This window comes from Calidris pugnax, unplaced genomic scaffold (assembly GCF_001431845.1).
Source record: "Calidris pugnax isolate Ruff unplaced genomic scaffold, ASM143184v1 scaffold54, whole genome shotgun sequence".
Classification (NCBI taxonomy): domain Eukaryota; kingdom Metazoa; phylum Chordata; class Aves; order Charadriiformes; family Scolopacidae; genus Calidris; species Calidris pugnax.
The window spans coordinates 2,725,767-2,746,240 of NW_015090864.1; the positions used below are offsets into that span (position 1 = coordinate 2,725,767).

A 20,474-nucleotide genomic window follows, 5' to 3' on the forward strand; every position below is an offset into this window, starting at 1 on the left:
TTTGCTGATGACATCAATCTGGGTAATGAGTGGACGTTGTCAGAAGGGAAAGCCACCTTACAGAGAGAACCAAACAGGCTGGAAGAGTGGGAAAGCAACAACTGTATGAGGTTTAACAAAGACAAGTGCAAAGTTCTGCACCTGGGATGACATAACCAAAGAGCCCGCTACAGTCCCTACCTCTGTTAGGGAGCATTAATCTGAGCTATCATGTCTGGCAATGCCAATGTTATTGTTTTTTAAAGACATCATACATCCTCTTTCTTTTGCTGAGATATTGTGCGATTCAGCCTAAGGTATTAGGGAATATGGAAGATTATGAGTTACAGTGAAGGATTAGAATAACAGTTACTCCCACAAGGAAATGAGATGGGGGTGGTGGGTGGGGGAGGTTAAATATTAAAAGTCTTACCTCCCCATTCAAGAAACAATAGAGAACAGCAACAACAAAACCCTAGGCAAATGGGAGAGAAAAAAAAAAGTAATGTAATTCAAATCCTTCAATAAATGCTAGAAAATAGCTGGAGTTAAAGCAAACAAACAAACAAAACCAAAATCATGGTATACAAAACATTTACATAAAGGAATAAACACACAGTCTGAGAACTGTGCATGCAAAGTGGTTATAATGAATAAAGATTTCTTTTTAACAAAAGCAGAATTCGCTGTATAATCACCTGGAAAGATCCCAGTCCCAATTCAAACACTAGTCTCTCCCGCTTACTGACATTTTCAGGAGAAAAAGCAAACACCGTGTAGTGAATTCCAAACAAGGGGATAAGCAGTAGTGTAGAGCGAGCCAGCCTCCTGTTATAATAGAGTGAAAGAACTTTAATGCAGCCTTGTAATAAACAACTTGTGCTTTAATTAAAGAAGAAAACACAGATAATATTTTGTTGCTTGCCTTCTGGGAAATACATACACTTTATAATTATACAAACAAGTATACAACATTCCCATTTGTTCCCAAACAATGATTTCACACACACTGTGGTTTGCTCCCCCTTCTTCACACTGCTACAATAATAGCACGTTAGTAATGCTTAATTCTCTGTACTGTTATTTAATTTGCATTATTATAAGCGGGGTTTTTTTCTACCGTGTCAAACATGAGGAGGGGTAATCTTGCTAAGGGATTCAGACTGCTACCATAGCACAATAATAAACCTCTCACCCAATTGATTAATCCCAGAGGAGTGTTTGAAATCACTTTTGGGGTGTTTGTGTGTGAGAATTTATTTTTGCATAGCAAAAAATTCCAAAACAGCAATACAAATAAAGAAAAACACCTTTGTATGTTCTTATCTTATGACTGTTCCTCGAGGTCTTGATTTTGGTCTCATTTACACTGTTGGAAACCTAAGTGTAATTCCATTGTATAACTAATTTCCATTACATCTGAAATAACTCAGTAGATATAAACAAAAGGACTGGAAATGAATATGTGTATTTGTAAGCACTTCACTGAGTACAGATGAAATTACCCAAAAGCAGGGGTCCAGCCTTATGCAGCATTTTTGGTCAGTGTCATTTACTGATTGAGCAGCAAAAAAGACCCAAGAGAGAGCAACTGTTGATCTGAAAATAAGGCATGTGCTTTATTATAGTCAAAGTTGCCTAAAGTAACCTCCAGGACACTTTTAAAGGGGTAAAAATATGATTGATTTCCCTTGAGTAAGTTAAGAATGTAGATGGAGGACAAGCATGTGCTTTATTATAATCAAAGTGGCCTAAAGTAACCTCCAGAACACTTTCAAAGGGGGAAAAGTTGAGTAAGTTAAGAATGTAGATGGAGGACAAAGGAAGCTAAAAAGCCATAAATTTTTTGGCAGAGCTGCAAACTTTTTCAAATCCAAATGTTCACTCTGCTTATATCTATATGACATATTGCAAAGACATTTGAATTTGCTACTACACGCTCAACAATATCCCCAAAATTATGTTTGTCTTACTGAAAGTGAAGACTTAATTAATACCTCTCCAAGAACTCTGTGAACATATGCTGTTATATCCAATACTAAACTGGAAACGGGACATCAGTTCCTTGCTGGTGTCCCTCAGTCATACTTTGTGCCCTAACGATGATAAATGCATCACAACCCTTGCCTTAAGATTGTAATAAATACACATGATTCTTTAGTCTGATGCACACCAAATCTCAAGTGTTGGTGAAAGACCCACAAACCAGAGAACACAGTTCTTGTGAATTTTAAAGTTAGACATTAACCAAAAGCTTTCAACAAGAGAGGAACAGCCTTGGAGCAGTTTGATGAAGAGCATACAGTCTCCAACTTTGGTGAGCTGTAGAAAAAGTAAGCCATACAGGAGTCATCCAGTGCAATTGACTAAAAGACCATAAACATCCTTTTTCTCTATGGACATGTAATCAGATTAATGAAAAATAACAGAAAAAATGTGGAAAAGATTGTCAAATAATACTGCCTTCATAAACAAAAAGGATACAAAGAACCTAAGAGTCTTAAACTAGCCATGGAATTAAAAAAAAAGTCAAATGAAGGTAGGAAACTGGAAATGAAGTATTATCTTTCAAAATCTGTTACCCTTCATATTCAGAATTAATGATGACAACAACAACAAAAGGATAAACGTCACTTTGATTTAAAAGTCAGAATAGAATTGTCTATTAACATGTTGTATTGATGTGTTGTATCTCACCACAGTCAGATTAATTTTGGAGATGCAGAGAAAGACTTTTCCTATTGTCAGTTTTCTGGCATTAATTATATCTGATTAATCACACAATTAGTTTGTAGGATCTTGAAATATAATGTAATCATCAGCTTATCTGAGATACTGTCTTCAATATTGTCATAAAAGTCAGGAAGAAAGTACATGAAATGTGAGAAGTAACACATTGTGAAGTCTATAGGTCTATAAAGAAGAAAGGAAGAATTTAATGATAAGAAAAACTTGAGAGGTAATAATGACTGTGCGGATGATGATGAATTGTGTTTTTTCAAGAGCATTAGGAAGAAAGATGACTTAAAGCAATACCTGTGAGACATGTAAGTTACGTGCAATGGTGAAATGAAGATGTTAAAGAATGCAGCAACATTCTTAGGAGTGTAACAGCCAAAGATAGTCATATTTTTTTCTTCCCACACTCTTTCAGAAAAGCAAGAAACCCAGGGGACAGATCCAAAATTTTTGAGGACAATAACCCCTCAGTTTGACTTAAACTGGCTGTTTAGAAGAGATATGTTCTCCAAAAGGCCTAGAAAAAGCCTTGTTGACACTCCAACAGATGAAGGAACACCTTAAGGTTATTTTTAAAAAAAGAAAAAGCTATATTTCAATTTTTGTTGAGATTGACATTCTATTTTTCAGCTCTTATTTTCCTTAAAAACAGTTTAAACATAATATTTTCTCGACCAGCATGGTTATGAATGTGGCCTTTCCACAAAGTGTTAGTACAAAAAGACACAGATAATGGCATCTTCTGTTTTTCCTTACTCCTCAAGTGAATTATAGAAAGATTCTTTATAATAAAAGCAAAGGAATGTAGAAAAAATGTCCAATTTTGACCAGTCTCTGAAAGAACCAGGTCTTTATTTTTCAATTGTATATCCACACTTATTAAGGAGACTGCTGAAATGTCTATGGATATTACATAGGACATAACTGGGCATAAATTGGAAATGAAAATACACATCACATTGCATTGTTGAGTAGTATTTCTAGTGATTTCTACTAAACATTCTGCTGTGCTCTTATTCCTCAAAACAGGTTTCTGGAGGAAAAATCAATGTTGTGGTCTAACAAACACAGTAACCGTGCATCAGATGAAAAAAAAATAAGTATTTTGAACAATTATGGAATAAGGAACAAGGACCAAAGGGTTCTAAATGGCCTAAATAGGTTCTTCCAGCTTCTGTGAATGGGATGTAACAAAGATATATCTCTAGACTCAGAACCTGTAGATACAACTGTAAGAACTGCTGAACTGGATATGTGATGATGCCATTTGGAATGAATCAAGGAGGCCATCAGAAAACATGGTCCTCTACAAGATGGGACCTGAAGCTCCAGGAGCAATTGTGTAAGGAAATTTGTGGTTGACAATCTCTTTTCTATCTCAGAGAGAGTGGTGAAAACTGTAGCTTAGAGCTTACTCCCCCATCAGTTCCAGATATATCCACTGCACTGAAGAAGTGTCTTCTTCCATTTCTGCTGGGACTGTAGCTGGTTCTGTTGGACTAATTGCAAAGTCGTGTAGCTCAAAAAAAGCCATTGCAACTTACATAAGATTTAAGAGATGACACCGTCTGCTACTAAGGTAAAGATAAAATACAGGACAACTTTTACTCTGCCAAAGAGTTTGTTGCCTTGGTCTTAGAGATTCTCATCACCCAACTTTTTTTGAGACAAAATATCACAGACTATCAAAAGAAGAAAAAGAACTTCAAAACCATAGCCTCTGAAGAAAAACTTTGTAGTTATTTTGCTGCTTAGGCCTGCCTCTTCAAAGTAAGAGAATGGTTCAGTTTAAAGGCTGAGTCTTAAGTGAAATTAATTTGATTAAATATAAACTTTTGAAGTGAATACATCAAGGTCTGTGGTAGTCATGTAGTGCCAAGGTTTGGACATACATACTGTAGATATTTATATCAAAATTATTAACATAATATCTCTAAAGTGAATGTAGAGAAAAATGTACTTTTAAAGAATAGTTTTTGCTTGCTATACATACCTCTTTAAGTGGAGATGACTCGTGTTGCAAACCCTGTGGGTATGTACTAAATACATCTACTGATGTATATAGTGACTAACTTGAGATAACTGCAATGATGACATTTATTTTTAGCTAAATTAATTCCACACCTACATTCCCTTTATCATCAATGAAGAGAAACAGACACTTATGTGCAAGGACGAATCATCTGTCCCTAAGGAAGGCCTAATCACACACTAAGTTTCTCCGCTGAATTCAAAGGGAATCTGGACAGACTTTGTCATATAAATTGCTGCACTTTTGCATTGCAAAGTTTAGATCAGAGGAATATCATCTGTTTGGCCACAACTCAGTGATGAATACGTACAAAAAATAATCATGACAATATTTCAAAGAGAAGGTTAAAGAGCAAACCATGAAGATACAGGACGTCAATAGTAATGAAACGCCTAATATAGTTCATGTTTAATAAACCAAAGTATCTATAGTATCAAAAGGATGCTAAACATAGTTAATCATTAATCTCCCTGACAGATACATGTTTTTTTCAAAAGCTTATAGGATCCCTTTCAAAGACCTGAGGTAACACCTACACACAGGAATTCATTACAGCTTTTTGATCACATCTTCAGACTAAGGACAGAAGTGTACAGAGTTTTTTTGTGTTTCTGTTTAGGCTGAACTCTTCTTGCTGTTGACTGGGTAGAGGATTTTACCTTAGCGAGTTGTCAGTCTGCCATCTTTCAGAAACACTGCACTTAATACGAAATTTGTTTCTCTGCAAAAATTACCGGTAGATTTCTGAAAGGTAGGCCTCGTCTAAAGGAATCCTGTGGGTTTCTTGTACAAGTAACAGAGAGTGAGGTGCACTATGAGCAAATGATTGATTCACATGTCTCTAGACTAAATGGCATTATTCACTTTACTAGATTCCTTACTCTTGTTAGGCAAATCTTTGACAATAACTTCTGACTAGACACGAAGTATTTTGATATTGAGTGAACCTTAGCCTTTCCTCACTCCTGGGTATATACCAACAAAACTTTACTCAGTTCAATGGATGTAGGATGTTTCACCCTGGATGAGAGTCTGATCCACTCAATCCTGTTCTGCCCCTGTTGTTCTATCAAACAGGTGAGACGTTTACTCTCCGTATGACCAGCGCTCACCTCTTTGCTGTATAATAAAAAGTAACTATTAATAGCTTCTATACAGATACCACTCAAGACCATAAATAGCATCAGCCATAATTACATTATTTAAAAAAAAAACCAAACAGTAACCTTAAGTTCTTGATTGTGGTGCATCAGCAAGAGCACAGAACAACAAAAAATTCTACATGCACAAGAACTAAATGAATGCTTGCTCTCTGGTTACTACCCCTCTGCTAATATCCATTCATTTACTTGCAACATGCGTCATACAAACACAGTAACGTCACAGGATTGCGTACACTTACAGGGTAATGGTTGATAGTTCTGACATCTTGCAAGAGTGCTGGTTAGCCCTCTTAGGCTTACAGTAGCATTTCTGAACGCAGCTGCTAAATATGACAAGATTAGCATTTTTTTCAGCATATTGTGAACAGGCCAAGGTAGGTCACTTTCAACACATTTCATGAGACACGTCACAAAGATGGAAAGCGGACATGACAGAATGAAATTACAGCACAAACCAGTTGCTTGACTGAAGCCAAAATAAACAAAAGAAATTAAAATGCACTGGCTGTCGCTAGCAATTGTGATGTGTTGATTCACAGACAAACCAAAGATTGAACAACCTGGAGGCAGGCGTCATGCATCCAAAATACACATGACCTTTGCAGTCTGGTATTGTACAGAGCGTAACAGAACAATATATTAAATGAAAGTTGACTGCACGCTTGTGGAGAACAATTAGATAGTAACATAAACTCGTAGGATGGAGATTAATCTAAGATGAAGTGGGATCAGATGTTCCTCATTTTCATGTCTAAGTACCCAAGGTAGTCTAGATCTCTTCTTTTTAGGGAAGGGTACTAGAAAGGACATCAAAGCACTTTTTCACCCAGTTCCTTGATGCATGGGGAGGGGAGTTCAGTATGGAAACTACAAGTCTGGCTGGTAGTTCAGAGGTACTCCTTATTTTTTGTCACACACACTTAGACAGGTGTGGTTGTAAAAGCAGTAGGCACATACACTATGGACCAGAACCATTATGTCTACATTTCGTATTCTCGAAAGAGCTGCTATGGAGAATGGGATGTTTACATTTACACCTAGTTAGAAAGAGGCTAATTCAAATCGGCTGTGAAGGAGGGTAATCTGAAACAACATGAGAAGTCATTTTAAGGCATCTGAGGGAGAGGGATTTTGTATCTGTTATGGTAGGCTGAAAAACCTGGGAATTGAAAATAGTAATTTCTTGATGACTTTCATGGATAGATTTTTTGTTTGGTTTTGTTTTCAACACATGGTTGTTTTGGTGGGGTTCACCTCAGGGAAGGTGGGATATTTACAGTGTAGATGTCTAAGTAAACTGGACATCCTTGGACCCTTGAGAATCATCAGAGAGTATAAGAAGTCCAGAGAGAAGTATACACTTGGTCACGGTACATCTGACCTATTTTAGATGTCCACTTGAGGATGGGGTAAACAGCACACCAAACACCACTGACTACCCTGACTAAACCTCCTTTGACTATAAAGGATAATACAGTGATTTTTTAAAGCAATGGTGAACAAGGAAAACATCTAACTTTATTCAAACAAATCAAACTCTGTTTCTGTTGCTCTGATAATATGCACAATCTATGTTTTGTGTTCACCTTGCTGTAGATGGAAGATGCAGGCTGAACAATAAAATAGAATAAATTGAAAACTGATTAAATTTTTCCCTACTGTTAACTCCTTTAAGCCAATCCCATTTACTACAGTTTTGTTTTTGATTTGTTTTGTTTCCTTTTGGGTAATCAAAACCTGACTGCTGTGTTGTTATTAAAGATTATAGCATAAAAGACAGATAGAATACAGTATTGTGGAATTCACACATCCAGCAAATAGAAATACTAATCATATTTCAACTTACAAAATTAATCTCATTTCCTTAATGATGCTAAGGAAGTAAATATGAAAATGACTGTTCCTTTTACAGTATCACTTCTGTGATAAAATTTTGCACACTTACAAAATTAATCTCATTTTCTTAACAATGCTAAGGAAGTAAATACGAAAATGACTGTTCCTTTCACAGTATCACTTCTGTGATAAAATTTTGCACTGTCTCTTTTCTTCACAGGGTGGAGTTGTGTGTTAATTGTCAGTAAGACTGCTCAAAAACAAGGAGGGAGGTTTTAGTGACAATTCCTTGTTACTATGGCTGAGACTTTCAGAAGTGACTATGGATTTTGAGTATCTCACTCATTTTTTGCTCACCTGATCTGAAACACATTTTATCAGACCAAATTTTACCACAAGAGGGCTGCTCAGCATGTGTTGAAAAGCAGTGCTTATGAAGGCATTTTAAGGCACATAACCTGAAAATGAAACATCTGAAAATCAATAATCACTTTGAAAATTCTTAGTCATGGGGCATTGTAGTGGGTTGAGTTCTTCAATGATTTTTACCACAAGAGGGCTCCTCATGTGTTGAAAAGCAGTGCTTATAAAGGCATTTTAAGGTACATAACCTGAAAATGAAACATCTAAAAATCAATAATCACTTTGAAAATTCTGAGTCATGGGCATTGTAGTGGGTTGAGTTCTTCAATGACATGCTTAATTGTGCCATGGTAATCTCGACAAAAAAAAATCTCCACCCATGTTTCCTTTACTGCTTATGTCCCATTTCATTTGGCAAGGACTGATTTTCAATGTACGTTTTTCTAGCAAGTAGAACTGACATGACAGCTCATTTTTGGTAGAATGCTCAAAAAGGACAGACTTGATTTTGAAAATAGTATCTAAAAATTAACTACTACTCCCCACCTAATAAGGAGATATTTTCCATCACATGGGCTTGTGATGGAACACTTTGCTAGCACTTCTTACGAAAATATTAATATTTTAGTGCTGTTACCATTTTCTCTGCTATCCTGTCTAATTTAGGTAGAATCATCTCTCTGATGTTAGATATTGTAAAGTGACCCAAAACATTTACAGTACAGAACTGATAGAAGTTTTCTTTCCTTTTTTTTTGCTCTCTCCCTTTTTTTTTTTTTTTAAGCTTTATTTATATATATCTAGTTAGTTACTTATTGTGAAATTAGAAACCTTGGTGGAAGGAAAGGGAGAAAGAAAGAAGAGACAGAGGAGGCAGGACCATAAAGAAATGGGATGGAGAAAAAAATAGCCAAATAAGAGAAAAATAATAAAAATGGGGTTATGGATATCGAAACATTACATGAATTAGGGCAGGATCCTCAGATCTCTGTAGGCACACACAGAATGGAATTGGTCACATCTAACTATATGGATCTAAGACAAATTTAAACTGAACTATCACCTTTAACTCACTCAATCATGGAAAGAAACGGGCACTTCCAGAGGCTGAGCTGACCTGTGTAACAGAGGCGTCTAAGACATACGGGATGCATTGTCTTAACGGAGGTGCCCTGGTCTCTCAGTTTGACCATAGACGACGACTAGACTGCTCAGATTAAATACGAGACTTTAGACAGCTAAAGGCAAACAAGCTGAGTCTCACCGCAATTGTCCTGTGCATGGACTGCAGCTGCATCTGGGAGGAAGAGGGAGGGTGCTAGGGTGGAAGGGGAAAGAAAAAGTTAAACATTCCCAGGATTAAATGAGTGATGTATGATGTGGCTGAAGACCACCTTGTCAGACGGAACACCTTGACGTCTGGCAAGTTAATGTAAATGAGAGAGTACACAAATTTGAGGCAAAAGTGGTTTCAATTCAATTCTAAAGACTTTGTAGGTTTCTCAGAGGTGCTTAAGAGAAGTAAAATGAGCATGCTGATTCAGGGGAATGAAGTTACACTCTATTACCAAGGCCATGTAGATCCATAATGAAAATGATCAGGGTTCTGGGTTAAGGTTGCTAATGGCACACAGGGAATGACAAAGTTTGTGGGTTGTCTCTGAATATGCTGAAGGGAAATCCTTTGGGAAACACAATAAAGACAGGGTTTGATTCATACAAATTTAAGCTGTGCCTCATTAAGAATCTTTCTATACCTTGCTCAAGTAATTCTGTGTAACCTCACTACAAATAGGATTGATAACCAGATAAACAGTAGGAAAAAGAATGTTAAAACAAATCAATGAAATAAAGTACTGAAAATACGGTAAATGTTAACCAAGGTGAAAGTAGAAAGGTTGTATGGGAGAGAGATAGAAACTTTGAAAAACGGAGTCATACCATCTGTTATTTATGCTACATGCCTACTTACCTACAGTTGGTATTGTTACAGGTTGGGGGACTTCTTTACTACTTGATAGCCTGAAGCTAGACTTGTTTCCTGCCAAAATACCAACTACATTTACAAAACCCCTGTACTTACAGATCAGATGTAAATAGTTTGGAAAACTGAACTTGTTCTGTGAGCAGAAAACAGACATACAATTCCATCCTGCTGCAGTGGCTGTGGGTCCCGACTCACAAGTAGTGACTACATGTGCAAGTAGACTCATTCATTCCTCTCATCCAGGCACACAGTAAGGGGGTGCTTCTCAGCAAAGTTGTTATTTAGTTTCACCTTAGCTAATTTTCAAAGTTAACAATATAGCTGCATGCATTATACCTTGTTGCCCCATGCTAGTTTAACAGTTGATGGTGATAAACGGACCATAAAGTGAGATTTATCTTGCTAGGTTTAAACATCTTGTTTAGAATGAAATAAGAGATTTTATTCTCTGGACTGGGTAGGTTCCTACTGACTGTGGAAGGAGCTCAGCATGATTATCTTATTAAATCAGGTGGATTGCATGCTGTCTTGCTAAAACTACATTGTGCTCTTCATTAAAAAAAAAAAAATAAAAAAAAAATTGGTTGACTTTAATGGTCTTTCATCTGACTTCTTGGTCTCTACATTTTAAGGCATGTGATAAGTCAGCTTTGTTTCTCTTCAGTGTTTTGAGTACATATGTCTTACACAACTAAGTGGATTGCTTTTCTTTTCAGTGATTTTGAGGAACATAAAGAAGACTTGCATTTTTTGTGTCTATGTACTTGCAAAGTCAATGAACTTTAAGCTAAAAACTAGGACATGAGAGTCTTCTATGGTTTTCAAAGCTCCCACGTTACAGAGGACATTGAATGTCCTCTACACACTTTGCATGAGTGTACATTTAATTGCACCAATGTTAGATTTAATCTATTGTGACTGAAAGGTAGCATGGTAATTACAACAATAATTTGACACAGAAACAGTATGTCTGTGAGGAAACCACTATCATCTCTCCAGAGGCTGAAGACAGATTACTGCTTGCAGACTATAGCTGAGGCTGAAAATGAAGGTTTAACAGATATGAATTTGAACTGGAAATTTTTGTCCAATGATTCTAATCTTTGCGCAGAACTGAGGCTTGAGGATGAAAGAGAATGTTCAAAGAGAGCCAAAAATCATCTCTACAGTTCATTCTTGGCTTTGCTAACTTTTATAGGGTGGACATACAAGGATGGAGAAAGCCATCTGAGATCAAATAATGAAGAGGTAAAGCTTAATATTCAGCTGTGATCTAGAGAAGAAAGCTGGTAGTAGAGAGCAGAATACTTCCATCAAAAACAGTCTTTAAAGGAACCGTAGTTTCAAGGTTACATATCCTGATCCTTCCTCTCTATTAACACTGGAAATCCTATTTTAACAATCTAGATTATTCTCAGTGACTCCAGAGCATTGACTAATGTCATGCATTATGGAATAATTCTGATGGAGGTGCAGTAACATAACTGTAGTGTAGAAGACAATAGCATGTTTAGTGAGAAAAATGTACCATATCAAATGAGGTTATTAAATGGTTTTGAATATAGGCTTACTGTTGGAAATGAAGAATATGTATGTCCAAATCCAGACATAAAATATCTGAGAATGTGATTAGCTCATTGTCCTTAAAACAAACAAACGAGCAAAACCCACAGAGTACTTATTCTCACAGTCTGCGACAAGAAGTGGATTTTCAAGCATTATAGGCAGGTCTTAGCCCTTTCAGTTGGCAGAGCTCAGCATCAGTAGAGATACACTGAATTTATGTAATTTGCAGCTCTGAAGCTTCACATATATTGCTTTGTCTCACCTGCCTTACGAGTAATATGAGATCCCTGCAGACAACAACCCAAGTTTCAACCCATCTCTATAACCCTACTTAATGGAAAAGAGAGTGCTTCCTTTGTTGAAAAGGCCTGGGCTTGCAGACATTTACTCAACTGAACAACTCCAGTGTTTTCATTGGAAATATATAAGAGGAATTAGAGTCTGGAAATCTCTCAGGAATGACACAGGTGCACAGCAAATGAGGTACTAAGACTACGATGTGGACCATATACACAACTTTGGATTGGGCCAATCTTGAGGTAGTATATATTTGCTTAAACTACCTTCATTGAGACTTAATTCAATATTAAACTATTGTAACCTTTGAGTCATTGGTGGTGTTTGAGTGTGTATTTGCACTTTCCAAGACAGGAAGAAATCGTTTCTGGGCAATTAACCAATTACCCAGTTTGCACCACACAGTTCCTTTTATGCACAGTATTAGTTACAAGTGCCTCAGGAGAAATTTACCCTTTCAGATCAAAAAACCTTCTGAACTGCAACAGCATCATCTTTCTTGCCCTTTCCATACCTTAGGCTCTATGGACTATGTACTTGCTTGGAGTACATCCTAATAATTCTTTAGATGTAAAACTAAAACCAGTGGATGTGAAGCATGTTGGTTGCTGAAGTGAGACACAAGAGATCAATGGCAAGGAGAAGCAGAGACACTGAGGGGAAATTAAATTCCTTTTGTTCTCATATGGTAGAGGCAAAAATGTGAATGGTAGCAAAAAGTAAATGGAAGACCATATATGCTGGTGTGCATCAAGCTTTGATGTAGGTTGAAAGGACATTCAAGATCAGAGATGTCAGAATTATTCCCCATTGTCTGCAGTCTCGCAACAACTGCTGCATGACCAACTGCTTCCACTCCACCTTTATCTTTACACTAAGTAACTGCTTCAAAGAAACAAAGGTGCACACTGATTTGGGGACAAACAAAATTCCGTATCTATCCCTTTCAGGCTAAAAATGCATTCAAAACAACAAACTTAGCTGTGAGCAATGCGGGAGGGAAAGAGGAAAACAGCCAGAATGGTCTAATATGGATGCTCCCAAGTTACCTCTCAGTTTGAGGTTTCTGAAAAATTATGTGAATCTCCAAAACAATTATCTTTTCCAGTAAGTAAGCTGCCGTGACAAAGGATACAACACGGCACCCAGATCCATGGGTGATTTGTAAAGATGCATGGCCTAAGGCACTGGCCGTTCTCTATCCTGCCGATCTCCATGACAACTAAAGTTTATCAATACAGACTAAAATTAGGTTATTCACTTTGATGAAATGTAGTGACTTTCAAACACATTTGAGGTCTGTACCCCATTTTCTTTAGGAAGGCTAGCTTAATTTTGCTAATCAATAAGCTTGCATGTGTGGCAAAAGTTATAAAATGACAGAGAATTTAGTTAAGTGTAGTCAGCTTTAAAGTCACATTAAAGGAAGAAGATTTATATTGTGCACATTGCTAAAGTATTTGTGGTCTTTTAAAAAGCAATGCTGGAACAATTTTAGATATATATATATATAGCATTTCAGACAGTACATGTGTAGGAAAGGACCTATATTTACACAGGCACAAAAGCACAGATGCAAACAGTTATATAGAAATCATGCTGCCTTGAGCTTTCAGATGTTAGGAGTGCTGTTCCATACCACTTGTAGGAATCAAGCCACAATATTTCAGGTACTGGCTTTGAAAGACACTGAGGTTTGAAATATCCAGGTATATGCTACTAATATATCAATGGGAATTCATAAGATAAAATTTAGCCTTCTTTTGTGCCTTAACCTCTTTAGAAACAGGGCTGTTAGGGCTAATCCAACCCTTGATAGAACTGTTGAGAAGGAACATTTCTATAAAGGGAACCATGCTGTTGAATCTATCATGGCATTGTTCTCTCCCTCACTAACCTGCACACCTCCTTTGTCTTTCTAGTGAAAGACCATCTATTAGTGGTTTCTCTTTTAATGCAAACATACTTCTTTCTAGTTTGTAGCTTGCTCTTGTAACAGAGGGGGGGAAAAATCTGTACTTTGCTCATTTGGGACACAATCTGTGGATGAAGAACTTTGTTGTCTAAGGCTGCTGTAGGGCATGGACTCAAGTGGCAATTTTAATTTACCATTAGAGAATTTTTAAGCATGAAACTTAAGCAGATTTCAAAAAAGTCGGGTAGTTCATCAACTACGTAAATCAGTGCTGTATCCTTTCATCTGTCCATATATTCATTGAAATCATAAAATTGCCCATAAAAATACCTTATAGCAATGTGCACAAATAGTTTTTGTCTTAAAGGCAAAGTCATCCTATTTTTCATTACTACTTCAAAATAGAAAATAGCACGTGTCAACCTCCATCATACAGACATCACCAGTACAGGCCAAGGCACAATGGACTTGCACACTAATCACCTTCTAAGGATTTCAAAATAGCAGAAGGAGAGCACTTTTTAACATTGCATTCATCACAGATGATCTTATAACCACAAGAAACACGTTTTGTGATCAACGATTTCAAAATCAGAGCCTGTCATAGCTCCAGTAAAGCCCTTGTATGTCATTGGAAATTGATGGAATTTCCTTTTAAAATATTGCTTTGCTCTTCTGGAATATCCCTCTGGAAAGTGGGCCACAAAATAACAGAACTACTTTCAAGGTGGACATAGTTTTAGGTCTGAACTCATCATCTCTGTAAGAATGTAAAAGATGCATTCTGGATGAAAGGAGAGTGTTTAGGTTAGGAAGCTAGATTTGACAACCAGATATATATGTTCATGTTCCTCTACCTGCCAAAGGCAAGAGCGGGAGTGGAATTTGAGTAACTCTTTTTGTGTATCATACCCTCAACTCTTCAACATGAATAACAGCTCACAGGAACATTATAAACCTACTAAATATTCTGTGTTGCTTGATTTTACAGGAGTTGAGACCACAGAACATCTATAGTTAGTTAATCAAAGCAGAATAAGGTTTTCACTTACTTTGTCTGAAAGTACATAAAATCCTGTGTAATTATGCTAATTGTGGTACGTAGCCTACATGAACTTACATTTCTAAGAAATACACTAATTTTTTTTCCAATCCCTACCTGAAAAGATTTGGCACAAATTACCCCCACCCCCCAAAAAAACTATCCAAAAAAACAGATCAGAAGCCAAATAACCCTTAAACCAACACCCAAATTAATAATTGGTCTTGGGAAATGCAAATGAAAAGTATAGTAGTTGTGAATAAACACATTTTCTGTAGAGCATTAAATAAATCCGTGAAGAATTAGTGTCAATCAGTGGCAAACATCTGCTCTCCTAGCATTTCTTAGAAATGAGAACTAGGTCCTTGCTGATCATGCATTGACATCAAATGATCATTGTCTATTTTTTCCATTTTCGTGTGATAGTAAAGGATTAGCCCAGTTCCTGTTCATTGCTGGGTTAGTGGGCGTTCCAGCACTCAACTGGTAGTACCTGGGGTTAAGAAATCAAAGTGCCATGCTACAGAATATACTGTTCACCAAACATCTGCCATTTTCTTGTCAAAAACGAGTCCTTTGGCATGGAGACCCTGTCAATAATTATTTATGCTGGCAGTCTGAGCACTTGCAGCAAGACAAAGCAGTAGCAGAATGAATCATTGAGTGTCCAGTGAAATTATAGGTGAACGGTAGAGGAGTGTTGTTTACCAAAACATTTGTGTTACAACAACATCGCTTCTCCTGCCCTAACCCTCTAGGTTGCACCATATGTAAAATCATACCTACCTATGATATATGCCATGTTTCTCCTTTCTTTCCAGCAAGATGCTGATTGGAGGAATGACGTAGACCTGAATTAGCTAGATATATGTGGGGTTTATTTTCTTGTCATTGAGTTCTCAACATGTGATACAAAATTTGTGAAGAATCTGTTAAAGCAAAAGCAGAAACAAGCTTCCCCCTCCCAAATTATACTATTCATGATAAAGTGGAAATAAATTAAGAAGAAAAAAAAAAAGAAAAAGAAGCTTTTTCAGTTAAATGTGTTTGATCCTTGAGAATGAATGAATAAGCAAAGACTTGATGGAAATGTGTGGGCCTTTTTAAACTTAAGGGTTATTCCAGCATGCATCTGTGTCATGCATACCTACCTAATTACTGGAGTGGTTTATGGTAACGATGCTGTTAGGTGATCTTCTGTCTCTAATGACTCTTTCAGCAATGCAACAATGCTCATGAAAATAATAAGGTGGATTTAAGCTTTGTGTAGGCATTTCTACAGGAATATGTTCTTGGGGGGGCTGTGAATGTACTCTCTCTACAACAACTTGACCAAAACCTCAAAGTAGATGCTGAAATACCATATTACACTCTACTGGCTGCATTTCTCATGGGAAAGACAATGAAGCCTTCCCAGAATGATTTATTACCTGTTTCCTAAAATTCCAGTCCATCACAGGGCTGTGTATATGTGTTTCCAGTCCCCAGACCCCTGAGTGGACATTAGATTAGTGGAATTTGATGTGATGCTACTTGGCCTTCAGCAAACGGTGTAACAGTGACCCTAAATAATCTACTACTGCTTCAAAATATTTACAAACTGTGCAATTGGATATTGCCAGAAATCAGGCAGTGCTACGTGTTTGGAAGCTCAGTAAGTAAAATCTAGATACATTGAATATACAGGTACAAATACAAGACATTGTCATTTACACTATAGTATTAATTATGTCATATCCATGACCATGGCACATTACAATTGTTTGTGCAATTCATTCAGCAAATGGGGCAAGAAATGTGTCTGAGCAACGCAGATAGGTGTCTTAATTACACTAAGAATACAATCAATATTAGTTTATGCTTCCCCAGCACCTGAGGATCTCACTCAGATAAAAATCTATTGCATTTGTGTTACTGGACTTGCTTTGGTTTGATGCTTAATTTGGTGGAATGATTCAGGACTGACACAAGGTTAACCGAAACTGAACATGGTTCAAGAAACAAAGTTGTGTCCTTTTCATGCCTTTGGCAGTTCGCTCCTAACACTAAAAAGTAAATAACAATTGTGATGACTACTGGGAGGAAGCATGAAAGCTGCTTAAGGTTCTAGGAAAAAACCTAAAATGAATCATAAAATTAAAATGAATGTTTAAAAGGGCGGCTTCTATTTCCTTTTTAATTCCTATCTCAGCTGCTTAGATAGTTTTGATAAATCTAGCCCCCAGTAATTTCAGCCATAAAGAGGAGTTTCTAACTAAAACATCAGTATAAGAAGGATGGGGTTATTGATCTCTCAGAATCTGATATGTTTTGAGTTGTTCAGTCTGAAATGGGATCAGCAGCATGCAGGCACCTTCGAGGGGGAAACTGAATGTGTGAAGAAAGATCAAGTAGGCATGAGACTGGCAATGAATGACTGAACATACAAGTTGATAAAATGGAAGTTTACAATCACTAAAGCATTTGACTGCTGCATAAAACAACATGTTTCCAAGGTTTTGTAAGCCTAAATGCAAAGGCTATTGTATATAATAATCATCAAGTTATTTAGAGACAGTCTTATTTTTTATGAGAGTAAAGCACTCGTTATTGTGCTGTAAATTATACAAATTATTGTTTGGGTTTTTTCATATAATAATCATCAAGTTATTTAGAGAGAAAGTCTGATTTTTTATGGGAGTAAAGCACTCGTTATTGTGCTCTAAATTATACAAATTATTGTTTGGGTTTTTTAAAGCAAGTCTTACAGTCTCTAGTGGCGGCACTATATTAATTAAGCATTAGTTCCCCAGCAGTTCACTTTTCTCTTGTGTTTCTGTCATAGCTCGCAGCTAACTTCAGTAGTGGGAATTTTTAGTAATAAGTGCACAGTGGTAACAATATATAATTAATCTTTGAATTTAAGCATGTCCCCAAGCCTTTTAAAGCCAAATAGGGTCTTGAGTGATTTGCAAAACCATGACCATAGTGTCTATAAAGTAGAACTAGGGGTACATTTTCCTAACAAAAATAATAATTAAAAGGGCCTGAACCTAAACATGTACCATACATATAGGAAGAAAATAAAGCATACTCAAAATCAATAACCAAATTTTTGTGGGATCTTTCAATTTCTTTTTTGATGATGGAAGTTCTGGCTAAAGGGTTATTCCGAAGAGTGAAAGATTGATAGCAATGTAAATCTCAATAACTACTGCAGGTATTGCATGATATTACCTTCAGAAACAGGCTGAACACCCTGCCTCAACCACAACTCAACTCTCTCATGTACTAAAGGCAAAGTACTAAAATATGTTGTGGAATAAAGATCTGGATGGAGAATTGAGTCTGATGGGATGATGTTTAATAGTTTAAAACAACAAAATAGGACATGGAAAATGCTTAACATGGACCACAGTCTAAATGCCACAGAGATTTCAATATGGTGACATAACCATACTATGAGCTATCTTTTTTCTTTGTTATAACACCTCTCTTTTTACAGGATACGTGTGCACAAATATTGAATATGCCTGGTGTATATCTGCATAGACTTATATATTTCATTTCTTTTTATCACTTCTGTGTAACTTTTCTGTTGTCATATCTGTTTGGATAAACAACACTCCACTTCATAACACATACAGAAATGCAATATCAATTTATACACACCCATTTATAAAGTTGCAAAAAAATATGAAAAATAATGGTAGCGAATGAAACAGAAAATATGATGTTTTCTCTTGGTTTTGGTGGCTAACTATACACATAGGAAAAATACCAGTAAAACCCAGTCACCATATTGATCAAAAAATGACAAGGATGTTTTATAATCTAGTTAAATCACTGGAGTCTATGGCATGCTTTGCTTCATATGTGAGATGTGCAGCAGACAACAAACATGCACTTAACGGGTCATAATCAGAACTAGCTCTGCACATCTTGGGTACTAATTACAATCTAAGATTCAGTGGATGACTTCCCAGCAGCACATACACGGGAAGTCTTCATGCAAGCCCTTGGCAAACCATGCACACGGTTAAACTATTCGCTACACTTTCTCCTGAGTTCTAATTCTGAGATGTATCCACCTGCAGAATGAATTTAAAGAATCAGTTTTGTCTGTGGAAATATGTTTTGGAGCAAGCTTTGAGGAAAGTACTTTCAGTAACTGGATGTCTGACCACAGACATGAAAAAGTGGTGCATAAAGTATTAACTTATCATGTAAGTGTAAACAAGACAATAGGAAATAAGAAAAAAACCAGGCAGCTGGAGGACATAATTTTCCCTGCAAATTATTGATGGATGACATCAATATGCTATGATTGTGGTTACTTCGGGTGAAACTGATCACTGGATATTTTTTTTAATAATAAATAATAATAAAATGAGGATCTCCTACTTTAACCTGGCAGCATTTATTTTTATTTCAGGTGTTCATGACTTGCCTTTTTTCGCCAGGGATCCAGTGCTAAATCAAATAGTCTTACCTATGCTTATGAGTGCCAGAAATCACTAGAGCTCAGAAAAAATTGCAAAACAAATGTGCATGATGTGGAGGCTGAGAAGCCAAGAAAACACCAAATGTGCTGCCACATATTGTTGTTATTCAAAATTATTATATAGTTTTTATGTGGAGAATGACAGCATGCACAAAATGAGAAAAAAGACCATCTCAAATGGCCAATCTCTGCCACAAATGAGGCAGAAACTAACAAAAAGGACAACAGCTTTAAAAAAATGTAAATCGCAAACAAAGTTATAAGAATTCTAAAGTTAAATTTTAGGATTTGTTGCAAATTTTAAACAATTCTAGGTGTGTGTGGTGGTTCGTCTGGCTTAAGTGGAATGCATTCAAGGTTACAGGAAACATGAACATAATAAACTGCAGGAGATCTTCCTTAATTAGAATTCAGTGTAAAGTTAATGAAATCTTTTCACCAAATCTCGTTGCTTTTAATGAGCTTTGGACCGTGTCCCTGGAACGTATGAAGCACAGCAGACTGTCCAATGAATATAATAATATTTATGCCTGGTCAGTATATTAATTTCCAGATAACTGACCTGTGAAAAAGTTTTGGTTGGTTGGTTGTTTTTTTAAATCTTGTACTTATGTTTATTTTTTAGGGCTTTTAAAAAAAAGTTGAAAGCTGGAATTAAAATGCTCTTTAATGGCTTTTGGATTAAAAATAAAAGTAAAAATCAACCAAAGCAATTTAATAGATCCTTTGACTCTTTTTGAAAATGAAATTAATTCAGCTAAGATGTCTTTTTGACTTTGTCTTTTTTCCTATGTGTATATTAGAAATCTAAATTGATTACTGTTTTATTTGTACTTACAAGTAAATGCTGGATTCATTGCCCCCAATGTCAGGTGACTGGAGTTTCTGCACGAGTATAACAATTATGCCAATAAAAAGCACAAAGTTTATCTAGGAGAAAAAGAAAGGAAAAAATAATTGCAATGTATTTTTTTAAGGATGATAATGAGACTTTCCCAGTGACTTGCTGGCTGCATCCTCTTATTCTTCTCCAAACTGCAGTCTAGAAGTTTCATAAAGTCAGGAGTAACGG

The 20,474-nt window shown here is 36.4% G+C and overlaps 1 protein-coding gene across 10 annotated transcripts in view; it reads right to left on the reverse strand.

Annotated features, from left to right (window-relative positions):
• ADCYAP1R1 (adenylate cyclase activating polypeptide 1 (pituitary) receptor type I) overlaps nucleotides 1–20,474 on the reverse strand; it is a 128,036-nt gene that overhangs the window by 7,212 nt on the left and 100,350 nt on the right. For 5 of the 10 annotated variants that reach the window (XM_014945061.1, XM_014945060.1, XM_014945056.1 and 2 more), the window contains 5 exons: nucleotides 20,241–20,332; nucleotides 9,377–9,430; nucleotides 6,153–6,236; nucleotides 678–807; nucleotides 413–454 (listed from right to left, as the gene is read on the reverse strand). In XM_014945061.1, coding sequence (XP_014800547.1) covers nucleotides 413–454; nucleotides 678–807; nucleotides 6,153–6,236; nucleotides 9,377–9,430; nucleotides 20,241–20,332 — 402 coding nt within the window. The remainder of the gene's footprint in view (nucleotides 1–412; nucleotides 455–677; nucleotides 808–6,152; nucleotides 6,237–9,376; nucleotides 9,431–20,240; nucleotides 20,333–20,474) is intronic. The other 5 variants (XM_014945064.1, XM_014945063.1, XM_014945066.1 and 2 more) reach the window with 3 other exon arrangements.